The sequence below is a fragment of the Sarcophilus harrisii genome, chromosome 1, assembly GCF_902635505.1.
Source record: "Sarcophilus harrisii chromosome 1, mSarHar1.11, whole genome shotgun sequence".
Classification (NCBI taxonomy): domain Eukaryota; kingdom Metazoa; phylum Chordata; class Mammalia; order Dasyuromorphia; family Dasyuridae; genus Sarcophilus; species Sarcophilus harrisii.
The window spans coordinates 713,928,274-713,947,038 of record NC_045426.1 but is presented as its reverse complement, the minus strand read 5'-3'; the positions used below and the strand labels follow the sequence as shown (position 1 = coordinate 713,947,038).

General features: G+C 46.1%; 1 protein-coding gene across 1 annotated transcript; it reads left to right on the top strand.

Annotated features, from left to right (window-relative positions):
- Positions 1-1,458: 1,458 nt before the first annotated feature.
- On the top strand, positions 1,459-18,509 carry LOC105749671 (zinc finger protein 501). Its single transcript, XM_031949067.1, has 2 exons — positions 1,459-1,602; positions 12,064-18,509. The coding sequence occupies exon 2, from the start codon at positions 12,388-12,390 to the stop codon at positions 13,381-13,383; it is 996 nt and encodes a 331-aa protein (XP_031804927.1). The 5' UTR covers positions 1,459-1,602; positions 12,064-12,387; the 3' UTR covers positions 13,384-18,509.
- Positions 18,510-18,765: the final 256 nt, after the last annotated feature.

Here is an 18,765-nt window from a genome sequence, read left to right as displayed (position 1 = left end):
GTGCTCCTGAGGCCCACTCCATAAGGGCATTCTTGATACCCACCTCATTGGTGCTTGTGATACCCACTTACAGGGCCCATCCCATAAGGACCCTCACTGATGCCCACCGCACAGAGCACTTGTGTTGCCCACACCACAGGGCACTTGCGATGCCCCCCCAACAGGGCGCTCATGATGCCCATCCCATAAGGACCCTCAGTGATGCCCACTGCACAGAGCACTTGTGTTGCCCCCCCCCCCACAGGGCGCTCGTCATGCCCCCCCCACAGGGTGCTCGTCATGCCCCCCCCACAGGGCGCTGGTGATGCCCCCCCACAGGGTGCTGGTGATGCCCGCCGCACAGGGCGCTGTGAGAGCCAAGCAAGCTTATATGGGGAGGAACGCAGGGCTTGGGCATCTTGGAAGCCCCAGGTGCGCTTCAGCTTTGGCTCAGCCAAATAAGAAGTAAACCCAGCTCGCTGGAAGGGTGCGAGGTAAGGATGCACACGCTTCCCGGGGAGCAGGGGGCTGGGCCTAGGCCAAGCAGGAGAAAAGCAGGGGGCTCGCGCCCTTCGGGACGTGACCCCGGCCCCTTTGTGGTGACCGCGGCGCGCGGCAGAAGCAGGAAGGCGGAGGCAGCCCCCCCTCTTCCCCCCCCCCCAGGGTCCGGCGGCCGCAGCCTGCCCACGGGAGCCGGCCAGTGACCACTCTCCGTGCGGCCAGGCCAGGCCTCCCCATCCAGGGCCCCCGGCTTTCTGCTCCCCCGCCTCCTGGGGATCGCCGTCAGAAGCCGGGGCCGCAAGGACTCCGGGTCCTCCTGCAGCCGTTCCGTCTGGGTGGGGAAATCCCAGTGTGGAAACTCCCTCCGCCAAGTCGGGGAACTCCCAGGGTGGAAACTCCCTAGAAGGGGGGGGGGGTTCTTCAGCTTGGAAACTCCCTGGGCCCGGGAGGGAGAAGCGGGAGAGCGGAAACCCCCCTCCCCCCGCACCCGCACAGCCCCGGGCGCTGGCTGAAGCGGCCTCCGGGAGAGCCTCCGGCCCGGCTTCCATGCCCCCCCCCGCAGCGAGCGCCCCACGGCTCGAGGGGTCTCTCCCCCCCTTTCCCCCCCCCTCCCCCCCCCCCCCGCCCCCCGCCCTGCCCAGGCAAGGCCGGCCTCGGGCCGGGAAGGGGAAGGGGCGCCTGCTGGGCAAAGGGGCCAGAAAGGGGATGAGCCCGGGGACAGGCCAAGGTCCCCTCTGCCCCCCCCCCCACCCGCCGGGGCTTGCGGGCTGGGGGGGGGGCGACAGGGAAACCGCGGCGACCGGGGGCGGGGTCCGGGGCCCCCCTCCCCCCGGGCTGGCAGGGAGGGAGGCTCGCAGGCGGGGCCCCAGGCGGGAGCGGGAGGGAGAGGGCGGGGCGAGCGGGGAGAGACGCCACGCGCGGGGGGTGGGGGGAGGGGCCCGCGGTCGCCCTGTCTCTCTCTCTCATTGGCGAAGCGTGTTTGGGGGCGGGGCTCTGCCGCTGGCGCTCGTTCTCGCTGCGGCTCTCGCGGTGCTTGGGTCGCGGACGCCCCGGTCGCAGCCGCCGGAGCTCGCTGGCTGCGCCCAGGCCTGAGGAGGCGCTGCCGACCCCCGAGGGGCGGAGGTGAGTCCCCGCGGCCGGGCCGGGGGGCGCGGGCTCGGCCGTCCTCGGGCCCAGGCCGCGCGCCCGCCTCGGAGCCGCGTCCAGGCCCCCGCGCTGCGCCTGGGCGGGGAAACTGAGGCCCGCGGGCCGGGCCCGGGAGGGGCTGGGGGCGACGCTGCTGAGGCGCCTCGGGAACGCCCGCGGCCTTCTTGTGACCCGGACAGGCCCCAGGCCCCGTGGGGAAACAGGCCCTGCGCGAGGCACCTGGCGGCTAGTCAGTGGCCCCGGTGGGTGCGACGCCGGCCAGGCTGCCCCTCCCTCGGGGCCGAGGTCGGGTCCGGCCCGGGTCCGGTGCGCGCCGATCCCCGGGGCTCCGAGCCCAGCTGCCCGGGACCCTCAGGCTCGTGCGCCGGCAGAGGGGGGCGCGCTTGGAGCCTGCTGGGGGCCTTCGGGGGGGGGCAGCCAGGCCGGGACGGCCCGGCCCCGCCCCGGGGAGCCCCCGAGATGAAATCTGGGCCAGCGCCCGGGCGGGGAGGGGAGCTGGGGAGGGGGCGTTGTCCGGGGGGGGGGCAGCCTGCGAAACCTTGCTTTCCCTGTGTCCCACCCTTAGTCCGGCCACCCCCGCCACGGACCTCCCAACCCCCCGGCCCGGGGAACCCCATCTCTGGGTGGGAAACCACCCCAGAAAGCTGTCCCAGCCCTGGAGGCCGGGGCAGGGGGGCCCCGATTTCCGGGATCTTTGTCTCCCGTAAGGAGGCCTCGAGTCCCCCTGGCCTGAGGATGGGCCTGGCCGTCCCAGGCCTGTGGGAGTGAGGGGCGGGGGCCGGCCCCCTGGGGAGAGGATGCTGGGAGCCTTACCCTGGGTCCCTGTGAGAGTGAGGGGCGGGGGCCGGCCCCCTGGGGAGAGGATGCTGGGAGCCTTACAGACCCCTGTTTTCCACTAGGAAACTTTGGCCCAGTGAGGTCACCCAGCTGAGAAAGCAGCCGAGGCGGGGTTTGCAGTATAGCCCGACCCCACTGGGCTGGGCCCTGTGGCTGCCTGAGCATCCTCTGGCAGAAGCCGGAGTCCGCCTTAGGGCTGGAGGGGACCAGGGAAGCGGCTCTGGACGAGGGGCCGCCCACGGCTGGGAGCTGGTCCGTGTATAGGAAAGGCACCAAAGCCTTGCCGTATTTCTGGGGCACCTGAGCTTGTCCCTAGTTTGTCCCAGGGCTGAAGGGAACAAATCTGAACCTTCCTTTGGGTGAGAGTCCTTCAGATCCCCTCAACCTCCCAAAAGGATGAAGGACACAACTCTCCTAGGGCCTTCGAGATCGTACTCGCTGTGAGTCAGGGCCAGGGAGTGAGAGGTAAGATTGGACCTTGGGGAGCACTCGGAGAAAGGGGTAGGAGACTGGAGGAAGTGAGAACAGGGTCCGGGCCAACTGGGGAGAGGCTGGAGGAGCCAGTGATGGGAGGGATGGGCTTATCCTCAGGGTGGCCCTGCAGTAATCAGGCTCCTGTTGTTTCCCAGGTGCTCTGCCGGGCACCAGGGATGTCGTAGATAGATTGGATGCTACTAAAAGGAGGACTTGACAGTTGGCGCCTTGAGAGCCTAAGTTTCCCAGAGGGACAGGAACTGAAACTGGAGGGTGAAGTTTGTCGGCACTGAGCAGTTGGAGCAGGAGATCCCTGGAAGAATGGACCAAAGGTCTTGGCAAAGAAGTGGCAGGGACAGAACCCAGGGCAATTCCGGGAGAATTTGCCTTTGGAGGAGTAAAGGGTCCCCTTCCCCCGAGATGGGCGCTTTGTCAAAGAAGCCTCAGGCTCTTAGGGGACAGTCAGTGAGGAAGGTTCAGTTGCGGGGGGGGGGGGGTCCCAAGGACATAGAGGGCAGGCAGAAGTTGGAGGTAACCAAGGGGCACATTTGAGTTCGAATTAAAAAAAAAAAAAAAAGCACCTGGCGTCTCAAGCTGCCCAAAGATAAGATCTCCTTGGCCTCTGGGGCCAAAGCCATTGGACAGGCTGGTTCAGGATGCATTTGGAGGCTTGCCATGGAGCATGATTGGGGGAGGGTGTCAGAGCCCAGTGCTGGGGTTCTTTTTGGTAGCAGCGACCCCCCCTGTGACAGGCTGGTGAAGCCTGGGGACTCAATTTTTTTTTTTAAATTTCATAATCGAAGGAAACACTAAATGTCACTTAGAGCTTAGCGAATTTGAAGGTGTCATCATTGTCAAGCACCAATGAAGTCTTCTGGGGTGATGTACCCTAAATTTGTGGCAGATAAAAACCAGCTCCTTTGGATGACTTCTGCTAGTGGAGCAGCCTCTAGGGGGAAGAAATTGGTCACTGGGAATTTGCTCCAGCTGGCAATTAGTAGGAGAAGTCCTAAGAGGGGTGTTAGTGCAGTAGCTAGGGAATTGTCCAGAAGGCTGGGCTGTGTGTGGATATAATAAAGCCTGGTTTAAAAGGAGGGGAGGAGCCATCATTAGGAAGGGGAAGGAAATCAGCATTAGGCACCTACTGGGTGTATGGGGACCTATTGTGTGCTTGGCATCTTGCCATGCATTCTACAAATAGTATTTCATTTTATTCTTACAACCACCTTGGGCGGTGGATATTATTATGATCTCCACTTTTACCCTTGGAAACAGAGGCAGACAGCTTAAATGACTTACCCAGAGTCACACAGCTGGATTAGAACTCCTATCTCTTCCTACTGAATTTCTCTCCCCTGGGCCATCTCACTGCCTAAAAACTGCCTTGTATAGCATGATGCTTAACATTGGGACAGGGCCCACTTCAGCCTCTCTGTGTTTGGCCTGTCACCTGTGAAAGAGATCTGTCCAGCCCCAGTGAGTTTTGATTTGGGATGGGGGGGAGGAGGAGGGGCCAGGATCTAGTGTGAATTTTGGGGAACCAGGAAAGAAGCCAGTTCAGAAGGTGATAATGAGAGTGTTACAAGGAATAATCAAAGGAGAACATATCAGAGGGAATGATGGGAAGGCAAAGAAGATGGCCAGGGGGCTAGTTAGACACCAGGCAGTTCTCAGCCCAGTGAGAGCTTAGGGTGCCTTTGGAAGGAATCTTTACAGGATTCTGTTACTGGGAACCTGATCTAATTGTGCAGCTTTCCATTTGTGTTTAGAAAGTCCTGGGTAATTGAAGGTTGGATTGGCCAGTAGGCAGAAGACTAGATTCTCAGCCCGGCCTCATGACTCATTCTGGTGTGCGAAGAGGACTCCATCTCTCTCCAGCGCCCTCGGCTACTCAGCCAGCCTCTGAATTACCAGGAGCTGAGATCTCTGCGGGTGGAGGAAGTTTTCCTGCTCTCAGAAGTCTCTGGGGGGAAGGGGGTGGCCATGTGTAATGCTCAATTTTATTTACTTTATTTTTTTTTTTGCCTTATAGGGGATAAATCCTCCAGAAAGGCTGATCTCTTTGTAATAAAAGAGGAAGCAAGAATGTTGAGGTTCATAGCAGTGCTAAAAGAAGCCAGGCCTGCTTGAGGAGTTGGGGAAGTTGGGGGGAATCTGGTCACTGAGGAATAAAAACAATCCTAGCCCAAGATTTAGCTGGGGCTACAGAACTGCCCTGGAGAATCGGGCCCCGAGGATCCCCAGACCCTGTTCTTCCTTAGGCCTCATCTTTGTAGCCCCCTTTCCTTATCCTGCTTTCATCTTGTCTGCTCTCCGACCTGGATCCCTGCCCTTTTGCCCCATCCATTCTCAAGTGCTTTAGGTCCTCTTTGAGAGTTTTAATAGCACACACTGGGGGGAGGAAGGGAGGTCATTCCAGTGCATACCATTCAAGAGAATGGAGCTTTGATCTCCAGTGCCCAGCTAGCTCTTGTGTATTTTTCTTGAGAACTTCTCGGGGTTGTAATCTGTCTCCTTTTTGGTTGGCTGTTACCTCTGGTCAGGGCCCTCTTCTGATAAGCGGTTCCAATGGTAAATCTGAGTGTGACTGCCCAGGGCCTGCCCCTTGTCCCATTCCCCGGAATCCTAATCTCCTTGACTCTTTCTAAGTCTGGCTTACTCAGTTTCCTCTTGGGCTTCATGTCTAAGTTGTAGGTTGCCTCATTCACCTTCTTTCAGAAAGCACTTTTGGTTCTACAATAATGAACTCAGCTAGATTATTATGTATCACCTTGGAGCCTGGGAAGGAAACCTCCTTTCTGAAGGATTTGATTTTTCTCCAGAAGGTTTTAAAAATATATGTGAAATATTACACATTGTCACTATCCCTTCTGCCAGGGATTTCATCTGTACAGGAAAATTCCCTCCACCCACACAGATCTCAACTTGTGGGTATTTTAGAGCTATCATTTATAAAGTGCTGTAATACATATGCTATCTCTTTTGAGCCTTACGACAACCTTATAAAGCAGGTGCTGTTATCTCCCTATTTCACAGGGTGGTGAACTGAGGTTGAGAAGCTGAATGATTTGCCCAGTCAGTTACAGCATTGTCTAAGATGGGATTTGAACTCAGATCTTCCTGCCTGCAGGTCCGATGTCATTTAGAGATATATTTAAGAGGCAGTAGAGTGGCACATAGGGTAGAGAGCTGGCCCTGGAGTCAGGAAACTTCAGTCACTTTCTTGCAGTGGGACCCTAAGCCGGTGTGCCTATCCCCTTCCTGCCTCAATTTCCTCATCATTGAAATGGGGATAATAATAGTGTCTACTTCCCAAGATTGTAGATGAAATGATGTTTGTTAAATAACTGCTGGCTACTGTTTTTATTTCTTGAGGAGATCTTGGGTTATATCCCTGGAAGTGCACTATTGGACACTCACGCTCTTGCTGATGTTGCTTCCTCTGCCTGTACCATCGATTAAAGACCCTTTTCTAGAGACTGAGAAGCAAGCCCTAATCTCCACGTCATGAAGCCAGAGCTTTGCATTTGCTTTGACCCTTTGTTAGTCCTTATGTGCCCATCCCAGATGGCTGATGCCAGCGGGGCCTCTCAGCCAGTCAGCTTTCCTCCATAGAGGCCATGTACAACCTCTGCCCTTCTCCCAACCCCTTAGATTCGGGTTTATTAGAATCCAGGTTTGCAACTAGAAAAATTCTTCACAGAACATGGTGATGGGAGTCTTTCCCAGAGAGTCTAACAGAATAATCTAGTAAAACATTTCACAAGAAAAGTCCCTCAAATGAATTAGTACCACCCATCTCAAGAGCCTTAGAGGGGCCTGAGCTCCCTTCCAGGATTCTCCTCTGCTCCTTCCCCCTCTCCCAACTCTCCCATCTTCTCTTCCTTTTCCCCTTCTTACTCCTCTCCCTGTTCCATCCTCTCGTTCTCATCCTCTTCTTTCTCCAAAACCACACTTCTCTGAAGATCGCTATTCAAAAAACTTACCTTACTCAGTTTGAGCTTATTGCTTTCTCGTCACTTTAGTTATAAACTTGCTGTTTCTAGCAGGCTGGGAGGTATAGCTGCCACAATGAAAACACATGTGTTTCTCCTGCAGTGAGAGAGACCAGTGGCTTTTCAGAAGGGCAGCCAGGAGCTTTCAGAAATCCCATGCATACTCTTGGCTGAGCCCGGATCTGCCCATTACCTTGAAAACTAAATTAAAAGGGAAAACTCTGCATTTGTCAACAACATCACAATTTACTGGAACCAAATGTAGGGAAGACTTTGTTGGAAGGAGAGGAAATCCTATATAAAGAATATAAGGAATGGAACATATGGGAGAGAGAGTACATGATCTTCATAGAGGGTGTAGCTAGTGGCTTGGCAGAATCCAGGGACTCATCCCCTTTCTTACAGCAGGATACTTTGGGCACATGATCACCCCCTTTTCTGGAAGTAAAAAGTAAAACATTTTCCCCCATATGTGTTCCCAGATCCCTTGAAATCTTTTGTGGGACTCCAGAGGGCTGGTCCTGGGCTGAGGAAGACCTAGTTAGTCTCTAGCGCTGGCTGGCTCTGAGGGCTTGGCTGTGGGACCAATCACAACTTCAGTGCCTCAGGCCCCTCTGAAACACTTCAACTTGTGAGTGAATTGCTATAGTTTGCAGCTGTGAATGAAAGAAATCCTTAGAGTTTTGAATGGAGATGAAATTACAAGGCTAGATTGGGAGGGGGAAAAAATAAACTTTTACAAACCTCTCTCCTTTCCATCTGCTGGAAAAGTTGGTTCTTTTCTTCAACTTGTATGAAACCCTAGAACATACAATTGAGCAGGAACTCAATAAACAGGAAGTGACATCTTTAATGGATGGTTAGGAGGGCACTGAAAGGGGATAATTTGGGGTTAGAATTTAGCCGTTTCTACTTAGTGCAAACTCTGCTAGGCCATCCTGGAAATCTTTGGTCAGAGCACAGAAATGGGAGCCAGGTAACACTAAACTGCATAAGATCAGTTCTACTTCTTCCAAACGCTCTGTAATAATAGCAATAACTGGTAGAGCACTTTATGGTTTGCAAAGTGCTTTACCTCAATTATATGGTTCTGAGCGCAGCTGCCAGACAGGTGCCCTTATTTAATATCCATAAGTTCAGTGACTTGCCCAGAGTCATACTGGTGAGTGGGGCTACCACACAATTTGCATTCAGGTTTCCTTCCAGTCTCCAATCGATCTTCTGGGGTGCAATTGAGCTGCCAGCTTTACCTTGGTGGGTTTCACCTCATCTGTAAAATGAGTTGAAGATCCTTCTAGCTCTAAAAAGGTATGAAATGAGGCTGGGGGGAAGGGGACTATGGGATGGGCCAAGAGAATAGTTTCCATTCTTTCAAAATAAGAATAATGTGGAAGAATGGGTAATGACATATTGATCAGAATATTTGTCACCCTGCATCCTCTTGAAATAGATATTTTAGCCAATCTTTGCCAAATGCTTACATTTTTAATTGGGGGGAAGTGGTGATCTTTGTATAGCAGTTTTAAGGCTCGAGATGAAGAGCTGGCCTTCATTCAGCCGAGAGAATTTCCATAGAGAAGGTTTTGCTGTGATTGTCATGTGACCAGTTAGGCACTACTTTAGCTTGACAACATTGTCAGGACACAGATTACTATCTGACCGGAATCTGATCCAAAATAGAACCTGTCCTGACATGATGTTCCTGTGTCCTCCTAGACCCTCTAGGATAAAGTGCCAATTTGATGAATAAATTGACATCTTGAATTGAATAATTTATGAGTAATCATTTTCATCTTCCAGGAAGCCTATCAGAAGTATTAGTTTTGTTACCGGGAGAGAGATCTCATGGTGAAGGATAGTTAGACTAAAACCCTGACAGCCAGAAAAAGGAGAATGCTTGCCTTCCCATTGGGCGTTCCAGGAGGACGGAGTTGTGCCATATCACTCAAATATGCAGCCAAGGGAGGGTATCATCTTGTTTGGACAGCACAGTGGTAGTGTGACAGGCCCAAACTCACACTTAGCTGTGTCATTTTGACTGTCTTCTCAACTGTGAATAAGGAGCAAGTGATGACATCTCACAGACTTGTTACAAGGATCAAATGAGATAATATTTGTGATCCACTTGGCCGGTACCTGTTTTTATCCTCCTGGCACTGAATCAAGATCATTTTCCCTCCAATACCAGTCTTGTGACAGGGACTCAGAAGACTCAGTGATAAGGGAAGCTATTGCCTCCTAAAGCTGGCGGGGGGGAGGGGAGGGACTTTTTAAAAAATTGTGTCTATTGAGTGGCCCAACTCGATAGCATCACTTTGAGGATCTCCTCAGCGAGCAGAATAGAAGGAAGACAGTACTGAAGAGATGAAAGCTAGCACAGGACTGGGCTAGGTCATAGAAAGGAGAGTCTGGGTTGGGGTCACATTGCCCATGTCCTATCTCCTACAGAGTCAGTCTATAAACTTGAATTTCCGATGTGGTTCCAGGCACAGTGCCAGTCTAGGTACCAGAAGCCACATTTTCTCAGCACTCCTGAGCCAAACTACCTGGAATGTTGACCGGGAGATGACAGTTCTGTTGGCATCTTTGGGGGAGGGGGAGCCCTACCTGGGAGGAGAGCCATGGAGCAGCTTGAAGCAAATATCGGGGCACTGTTAGGTGTGTTCTAGTCCAGGATAGGTTCCATGAGAAGGCTACTTAGGGCTGTTCTGGTTTGGAAGTGCTGTGCACTCAGGTGGCTAGTGAACTACAGGGCCTAATGGAAAGACTGATTTGTTAGGTATTCCTGAGGCTTGATGGATTGGGATGGAGGACTGGAATTTGCTCTTGTGAAGGTGTGGATCTGGTTGAGAAGAAACAATAAAAAAGGCAGCAGGGTAGAGATGGATGCATCCTCTGTGGGTCGGTTCCAAAATGCATGGAGAAAGCAGGAGCTGTGTTTGTCAAAGAACCATATCTTGGCCTTCCTGGCACAGAGACATCAGAGGGATAGTGGGCCCTGAGGCTCTTTCTGAATATCAACTTGTGCCCTGCCAGTAGCTGAACAGTGGAGAAATGGCCTACATTCTCTTCTCCTTTCCCTTTGGTGCCATAGTCAAGAACTACCCTTTGTTTTTGAACATCTCCTCTGCTTCCTGGGCTGACTTCTCAGTATTTTTTTGTCTGTGGTTTCCTACTCATCTTTCTCCTGAAACCTTTAAAATCTACTTTCCACAAATCTTGAGTCTGTGTCACATCATGCCTGGAACTTTCTTGACTTCTCTGGCATAAATCCTGAGAGAGTACTTCCTTCCAGAATTCCACCCCCATAAACCCATTTTTGGAAGTACTGCCTTAGGTTTTGAACATAAGTGATTGATTTAGATTTTACAAATTTGGTGGGGGAAGGGAGTGTTGATGAATATTACCAATGTTGTGCTCCCCCCCAAAAAAATTATTTAAGCATATTTTAAAATATGAAAATAAGAATTTCAGAGGACAATAAAGACAAACAGGATACTTTTGAAAATAATTCCTCTCCCTCTCCCCCATTAACACTGAGTATATAACACTTTTTTTTCAGAGTCTACATAATATTCATTTATAGTTTCATATGCCGTATATAACCCTTTTCCTATTTTAATTTGTAAGTGGAAATGACCTCTTTTGGGATGTTTGTAAAATTCAGAATAAAAATCTTAAAACAAGGAAGAAATCATTGATAATTTTATAAATATTCACTATATGCCAGGCACTATGCTAAATAGTAGCAGTGAGAAGAATAACCCTGCTCACAGGAAGCATTCATTCTAATTGGGAAAACAACAATAATTAGGTGTACATATAGGACACATCCATACACGTACATAATTATACATGTATGTGTGTTTGAGCACCTTAGGTAGAAAAGAGTCTGAAAAAGAAAGGCATTTGCTGATCACAGTCAAAAGAAAGTCTTGCAGAAGGTAGAATTAAAGGAAGACAGGGGCAGCTAGGTGATGCAGTGGATAGAGCACCAGCCCTAAAGTCAGGTAGACCTGAGTTAAAATCTGGCTTCAGACACTTAACATTTTCTAGCTGTGTGACCCTGGGCAAGTCACAACCCCAGTTGCCTCAGCAGAAAAACAAAACAAAACCATAAGGGGATACAAACTTAGAGGGGGAGGACAGGGGACAGAGAGCTGTATCACATAAGAGCAAGATATAAGTGGGCCAGTAGACGTGTGGTGAGGAGGTGGAAAGAATAAGTTAAGGTTTTAGAAGACTGGAAAGATAGAAAGGGAAGGTGCCCAATTATGAAGGGTTTCAAATGTCAGAGAATTTTTATATTGGAAAAGATCAAAGGGAACCATTGGAGTTCTCTGAACAAAAGAGTGACTTGATTAGGCCCAAGGTGTACAAAAAAAATCACCTTAGCAATTGAGTATAGCATGGATTAGAATGGAGATTGGGCAGTGACAAGAGTCTAGGAGACCAATTAGAAGATTATTGACGCTTCAGAGAAGCTGATGGTTGGGGCAGTCTGAGGGAAGGAGAGAATCCAAAATATAAGGGTAGATGTGAGCTTTGTTCAGGAGAAGGACCTCTTAAATCCATTTCTTCATTTTCAAAAGGATGATTTTATAAGAGATGATCTTTTATGAGGTCAAAAACTGAAATTGTAGTCTTTCTTGATAATTAGTTGAGAACAGCCTTCCTGCAACTTCTACCTATTTTTCTAGCTAGGCTTTTTAGATCAGTATAGAAAAAAGTATATTTTCTTTCTTATGTGTATTTTGTTTAGTGGAAAGAGTACTGAACTTGAAGTTCCATTTAGTTCATACCCCATATTTTACTCTTATTACTGATATGATTGGGAACACATTCATTTCACTAAAATTACAAAAGCACTCCAAACCTTAGTTTCCTTGATTTAAAATGACATGCCTATCTCATAAATTGTTTCAATCTGAGACATTTATACCCTATTAATTACTTATTTATATTTGTATAGTACTTTAAGATTCGGGAAGCAGTCTCCTCACCACAGCCCTCTAAACATAAGATTGTATTATTATTTCTCCCCCCCCCCTTTTTTTTCTTGATACATGACAGCACAAGGCTCTTTGTACAACTAGAGAACAGTGGACATTGACTTTTTTCTTTCTTCCAGATTTGGAGACTAGATGTGAAACTAACGATTCCACTTCAAGTTTGGCATTTCTCTGGAAAAACCAGCCTGGAAAAGAATCAAACTTCTCTATTGGAAGTAAGCCTTGGGTTACAGAGGCAGCAGAGTAATGAGGAAAAACATTTGGGAAATAAGTCAGCCAAAGGAAATCTACTTGAAGATAAGAAATTAAGTAAACTTCAGTGTAGTACCTGTCCTTAGTCTATTACACAAAGTGTCTTTTACAGGCAGTCTCCACAAATGTGATATACAGAACGAACTTTAAGCTATTTAGTTAAAAAAAAATAAAACAGAACCAGCTCAAAAATGATATTTTCTAAGTATAACGATTGTGGGAAATCCTTCAGTTATAATTCAGATCTTATTGACTACCACAGTCTAAATACTGAAAAGAAACCTTTTGAATGTGGGAAAGCTTTCCAATGGAGAACTCAACTTAGTCAACATCAGAAAATTCATACGAAGGAGAAACATTATGAATGTGATGAATGTGGAAAGGCCTTCTACAAGAGGACACAGCTTACTCAACATTGGAGAATTCATACTGGAGAGAAACCTTATGAATGTACTGAATGTGGGAAGACCTTCCGACAGAGTGCTCATCTTACTCGCCATCAAAGAATTCATACTGGAGAGAAACCTTATGAATGTAGCGAATGTGGGAGGGCCTTCAATCACAGCTCATCCCTTGCTTCCCATCAGAGAATTCATACCGGTGAGAAACCTTATGAGTGTAATGAATGTGGGAGGGCTTTTAACCACAGTGCATCTCTTGCTGCCCATCAGAGAATACATACTGGAGAGAAACCTTATGAATGTAACGAATGTGGCAAGGCCTTCCGCCAGAGCACAGAACTAACTCGACACCAGAAAGTTCATACAGGAGAGATATATGTATGTAATGAATGTGGAAAAGCCTTTCACCAGAATTCACAGCTAATTTGCCACCAGAGAATTCATACCGGAGAAAAACCTTACGAGTGTAATGAATGTGGGAAGACCTTCAACTACAATTCATCCCTTGCTGCCCATCAGAGAATTCATACTGGAGAGAAACCCCATGCATGTCGAGAATGTGGAAAGGCCTTTTGCAAGAGAACACATCTTATTCAACATGAGAGAATTCATACCGGAGAGAAACCTTATGAATGTCATGAATGTGGGATGTGTTTCCGCCAGAGTGCCCAGCTTAGTCGCCATCAGAAAATTCATACTGGAGAGAAACCTTTTGAATGTAGTGAATGTGGAAGGTGCTTCCGCTTGAGTGCTGGTCTAACCAGACACCAGAGGCTGCATAATTGAGAGAAACTTTGAGGAAGGCTTAGCTCCTTACTCAACACCAGTTCTTAGTGAAGAAAAAAATCTGATGGATGAATGGAATATCTTTTTTTCCTCATTTACAAATTATTAATCCATCTTTTTAGATGCGTCCCAACAAATACTTAAATACCCTGATAATGTACATTCCTAAAAAAAGTTTTTCACTTGTTAAAAAAAAGGAGAGATTTGTGCTTATATTTTATATATTATTTGATTTATATTGACTACTGTATTTTGTAAGGTTTGTTTTCCTCCTGAGTGCTGACTTTATTCCATTGTTGACGCATTTGTAGCTGTTGGTGCTTTGCCTCAGTTTTCCTTACTGTGCCACTTTTCAAACACATTATCCCAAGTTTCTTCTAACTTACCTTTATTATCCCTTGCTACCCAGTAATACTCCTCAGTATTTTTATACTACTAGTTTGTTCAGTCATTCTCCACATGTAACAAATGACTGTACTTGATGTACTTCAGAATATGTTTATTGAGACTGATTCCTTTAGTGTCTTCCCTGAGGATAATTGCAGTAGTGGAATCTCTAGGTTAAAGAGGTATCAGCAATTTATTTTCTAGAGTGGTTGAGCTCATTGACAGCTCCAAACAATATTTTTGCCTTCTTCTAACCAACTATAAATTAGTGGTCCCACCATTTTTTAACTTGATATGTGAAAGGCAATACTTCTGTTAGTTTTCGTAGAAAGTTTTTGGTATGTTTTGACCACTTGTATTTTGGGAACAAGTGTTAGCCTATTAACATATGGTAGTTTCCCTCTGGTTTTAAATGTTAGAGAGATATTTAATGCAAAAACTTTTTGCCCATGATCTTTTCTTTTGAGACTGACTGCATTAATTTTTATTTATGCAAAAAAAAATTTAACTTTACATTATCCTAATGGTGTTTTTTTTTCTTTTGTGATCTATCTTGTGAATGATTAATAATTCTCTCTTTCCATAGTTGTGGGATAAGTAGGCTTTAATTCCCCTTTAGTTTAGGTTTTTTTTTTTAAATTGTGTGACTTTTTATAGTCGGGTCATAGCCATTGGGAACTTTTTGTGGAATTTGGCATAACATATTCATCCAAACTTTGTTTTAAACCATACTACTTTCCATTTTTTCCAGGATCTCTTCATATAGTTCCTTTCCCAGTAGTTCATGTATTTTTTAGTTTGCCAGATTCTACTATGTACATTTATTCCTAAGTCTTAATTATCTACTTTGTCTTATTGATCTACTTTTCTGTATTTTATCCAGTGCCAGATTGTTTTGAGAATTACTGCTTTGATAATGGACCTAGCTCCTCATATATTTGCCTCATATACTTTGAAATGTAATATAACAATCATCCTTTAATCCTATTATTTTTCATTTATGTTCCTTTTCACAGTGATTATATTTGTAAAATTACTCTCTCCAGACTTTAAACATATTGATTTCATGGTTTTCATAGAGAAACCTAGAAGCTGAATGGAAAATTATCAGTAATCAAGAAAAACAATAACTTCAGTAAAGCAGCTATACACAAAAGAAATCCATTGAATTCATCAGCTTTTATATGTGTCAATAAAATTTAGGAGAAGAAATTAGGAGTTCTATCTAAGGTCAAATAACCTGGAAATTAAGCTGTAAAGACATACATTGGACTTATAAAAATAGAGCTGCAAGACTTTTTACAGGAATAAAAGATCTGAATGATTGCAGAGAAATTCAGTGTTCTTGGATAGACTGTGCCAATATAATAGTAATGAAGTGATTGCCAAATTTCAGAGTTGGTGACATAGCAGGATACTTAAGGGGCACTTTTACAATTAGACAAATTTTATTTGTTTAAAAAAAAGTCAAGATACCAAGGACTACCTGGAAAATAATAAAATTGTAACTTTGGGGGTACCATGCCATTTAGGAAGATTTGTTGGCATCTGAACTGAAATTGAACTCTGGCAATTGACCGACAACTATGGTGACATTTCTATCTAGAAGAACCTTCCTATCCTCGAGATTGAAAGGTAAATTATGATGAACCTCCTGATTTGTTTCATAGAAATGTGAATGCAGATCATATGGTACCTGGACCTTTGGGGGACTTATACAACATCGGCTTCTGAGAGTGAGTGGTTAGAGAATCCTGCTTATTGATTTAATAATTTTGATTTATTTACCTCTCCTGTCTTCTCTGTATTGGTTCATCCTATGTTATACTCCTATTTCATGTAGCTGTTATACGTCCTATTGAGTTTTTGGGTTAGTGGTTATATCTTAGAGTGTGAGATTAGAATTCAGAGGACCTGACCTGGAATTCCAGGGTCCAGTTGGACCCTGGGGAGTCTCAGAATCTGTGTCTCATTTTCTTCTTTTGTATAATGGAGAGATTGGGTTAAATAACCTAGGAGTGTCTTTCCAGCTGTGAATCTATGATCCTATGAATGAGATATGGGGCTGGAAACTTAGGAAGAGGAGGGAAGTGATGAAAATTTTAGATATATTGAAAAGTTGATTAAAGACCAAGGATGCATCATTTACTAATTAATCACATACTTTGCTCTAGCTTCAAACCAAGTAGGTGCTAGCTAATGGTGATCTAGAGATATATTTAACCAAGTTCATATAGATAATTTGCTGTTTATTACAATGATTGAAAAACACCAACCTCACTGTGTAGTATACAATGCATTAGTCCAGGTTGCATCTTATGATTTGCTTATGTTCCTTTTTCACCTTGGAATTGGGCACTCTGTTTCACGTTCTGTTAGGTCAGTAATAGTCTCATTAACAAGAGAAGGCCAGATTGGTAGTAGAAATTACTGATGTGACAAACCATCCACTCAGAATAGGTTATTGGAGCAGGCTCTGACAGTAATACATAGAGGAGACCTTTTGAAGCTCCGATGATTGTTCTGAATACCACTTCTGAATCCTTTTGCCATCTGGGGGATTTGAGGGAGGAATTAGAGCAGGGACTCAAGAATGAAAGGAGTTGTATTTTTCTTGGAAGAACTAATTGTTTTCCCTTACTTGAAAGGGACAATTTCCCATCCATCCAGAATTAAGCTCTTATATCATCTGCCCAATATAAAGATAAGTTGAATGGAATGATACATGGTTCAGGAGCAAAACCTTTCCCAGAAGCAAAACAAGATGAAAAGGATTTAGGCTCAGAAAAATTATAAAAGATTAATCCATAATTCAGTGTACATCAGAGTGCCTTCTTCCTGTCAGGGTAAATATTTTGGCTCTTAAAAAAAGAGATCTCTAATATTTATGCACTTATCAAACTTGTATCTGTAGAAACAAATGGTTTCAACAGCAAGACAGAAAATGAAAGAGAAAGAGGTTGCTAGAAAAGAGAATAAAAATACTCGGGGCTTTCAAGGTGGCAGAAAATGAAGAGGATGGGAGTTCTCTCAGAAACCAACTCAAAAATTGCTACAATTTCCAAATTTCTATGATAATCTCTTTTCTTACTACTTGTCTCTTGGTTACACCATGTGTTTCCATAGCTTTTAGGGCCCATAGCATTTTCCCCAGAAACACTATCCTGATTCTTCTGAAAATTAAGTTTTCTTCACAGAGTGTCCCAAGCAGTGCCAGGATGACTGCTGCAGGCCTTTAGATAGCCAGAGTAGCAGCAGGGATAGCGCTCTGGGACCTGAGAGGGCTTGCCATTTACTATGATTTCTCCTCTCTTTATGCTTTGTTTAAATGGCAGTGGCAGTTTTATTGCTATTGGTAGCATATACTTCCTTAATAGTCTGTTACAGCTATAAGACATGAGTGGAGTGCCAAAGAGTGACCCTTGGAGGACAGCAGTTATTGACCAATTCCAGTCCTGACTCTGTTTACATTCAATGCAGTAGAAACAAACTGCACGGCTCACGGTCCCCTTAAGTGTCTATTTTCCAAGAATCTCTTAGGTCATGGCTTCTCCACTAGAGATAGGTAAAGCTGAGCCACTTGGCCTAATCTGTGTCTTTCTGTAACTTGCCCTTGCAGTGCCTGGCACAGAACCCATTGTCCAGGATCCCTATAGTCTTGGACCCTGTGGGAACTAGCTTCATGAGAAAAGATTCAGAACAAACTCAGCTGTGTCACTATTGGCTACCCATCCCATTGCATCAGTGGGTGTGGAAGCACACTGGGAGACTAGTCAGGCTGCTGGACCACATTTCTGCATGGCATTATCAGTGGGGCTGATCATTCCTGGGTGCTGCAAGGTACTGTTTCCATTGTTGATAGAACTGTTGGTTGATACCTGGTCCTGCCTGCAATAAACCACACTTCTTTCATGCAGTAACTTGGTCTTGTGTAGTTACTTCTGAATTGTTTTCTTCAAATTTGAGTATGAATGACATAGTACAGCTTGAAGTCTGTAGAGCTCAGAATAAGAATCCTGGCTGTGATACGTACTAGTTTAGGGATCATGGGATAGGCCCCTTAACCTCTCTATAAGAGGAAAATGGGGAGGTTGGGAAAATCCTCTGAAATAGTGCAAATGAAACCCTTTGTGATCCTTACAGAGTTATGAAAACATCATATAGTTCTAGTCTAAACCTTTTGGCCACAGATGGCAGGAATCGGGAACATTGAGGAAAAGCTCAGAAAGGTCAATTCATATTCAATAATAGGAAACAGGGCTGCCTAGAAATGCAAAGAGCTGTCTTGGGAAGTGATAGATTCCACCCCTGAAAGTCTTCAAGCAAAGAGATGGTTGGGATTCATTTGGGTGGGACCTAGATGACTGCCCAAGTCACTTCCAGTTCAGTTTTTCTGACAGGCAGATGACCGTCCTCCTTTGTGTTATTTCAATAGTCCTCTAGAGAGCTTTCATTCTGCCATCCATCCCTCAAGCTATTGCCAAGGTTCTCTACTAGGGCTAATCTCTTACTTCTTGGCATTTAAAAGGTCTCCCGATCTACATTTCAAGAATAATGTTCATTGTTTATTATGCTCTTCTGTAATTTCCTCCTTAAGTTTGCACATATATTTTTACAGGTGTTTTATGACCAAACATCACTATAGGGGCATGTTATAAATGAGTGCTTTCTCCTTATGATATGATTATATAACAGTTCTCAGTAGAGAAACAAAATAAACATTTTAAAAGTTTGTTGCATTTCTAGAGCCATTTTTCTTTTGAGTGGGTTAAAGAAATTTTTTGCCTTAATTGCCACCCAGCCTTAATCACAGAATGGATATAGTCTCAGTCAAATTCATTCAAGACCTCAGTTTAAAAAGGCTTAGGTCTTCCATTTCATCCAGGGCCTTCTCCAGTTGTCTTGATCTATATCTAACCACTGGACCCAGATGGTTCTGGAGGGGAAAGTGAGGCAGTTGACCTTGTACAGCCCTCCCTCCTTTAAATCCAATTC

Bases quoted from the DNA above. Each gene is read 5' to 3' on its own strand.
- LOC105749671 (XM_031949067.1), top strand. From the start codon at position 12,388: ATGATATTTTCTAAGTATAACGATTGTGGGAAATCCTTCAGTTATAAT.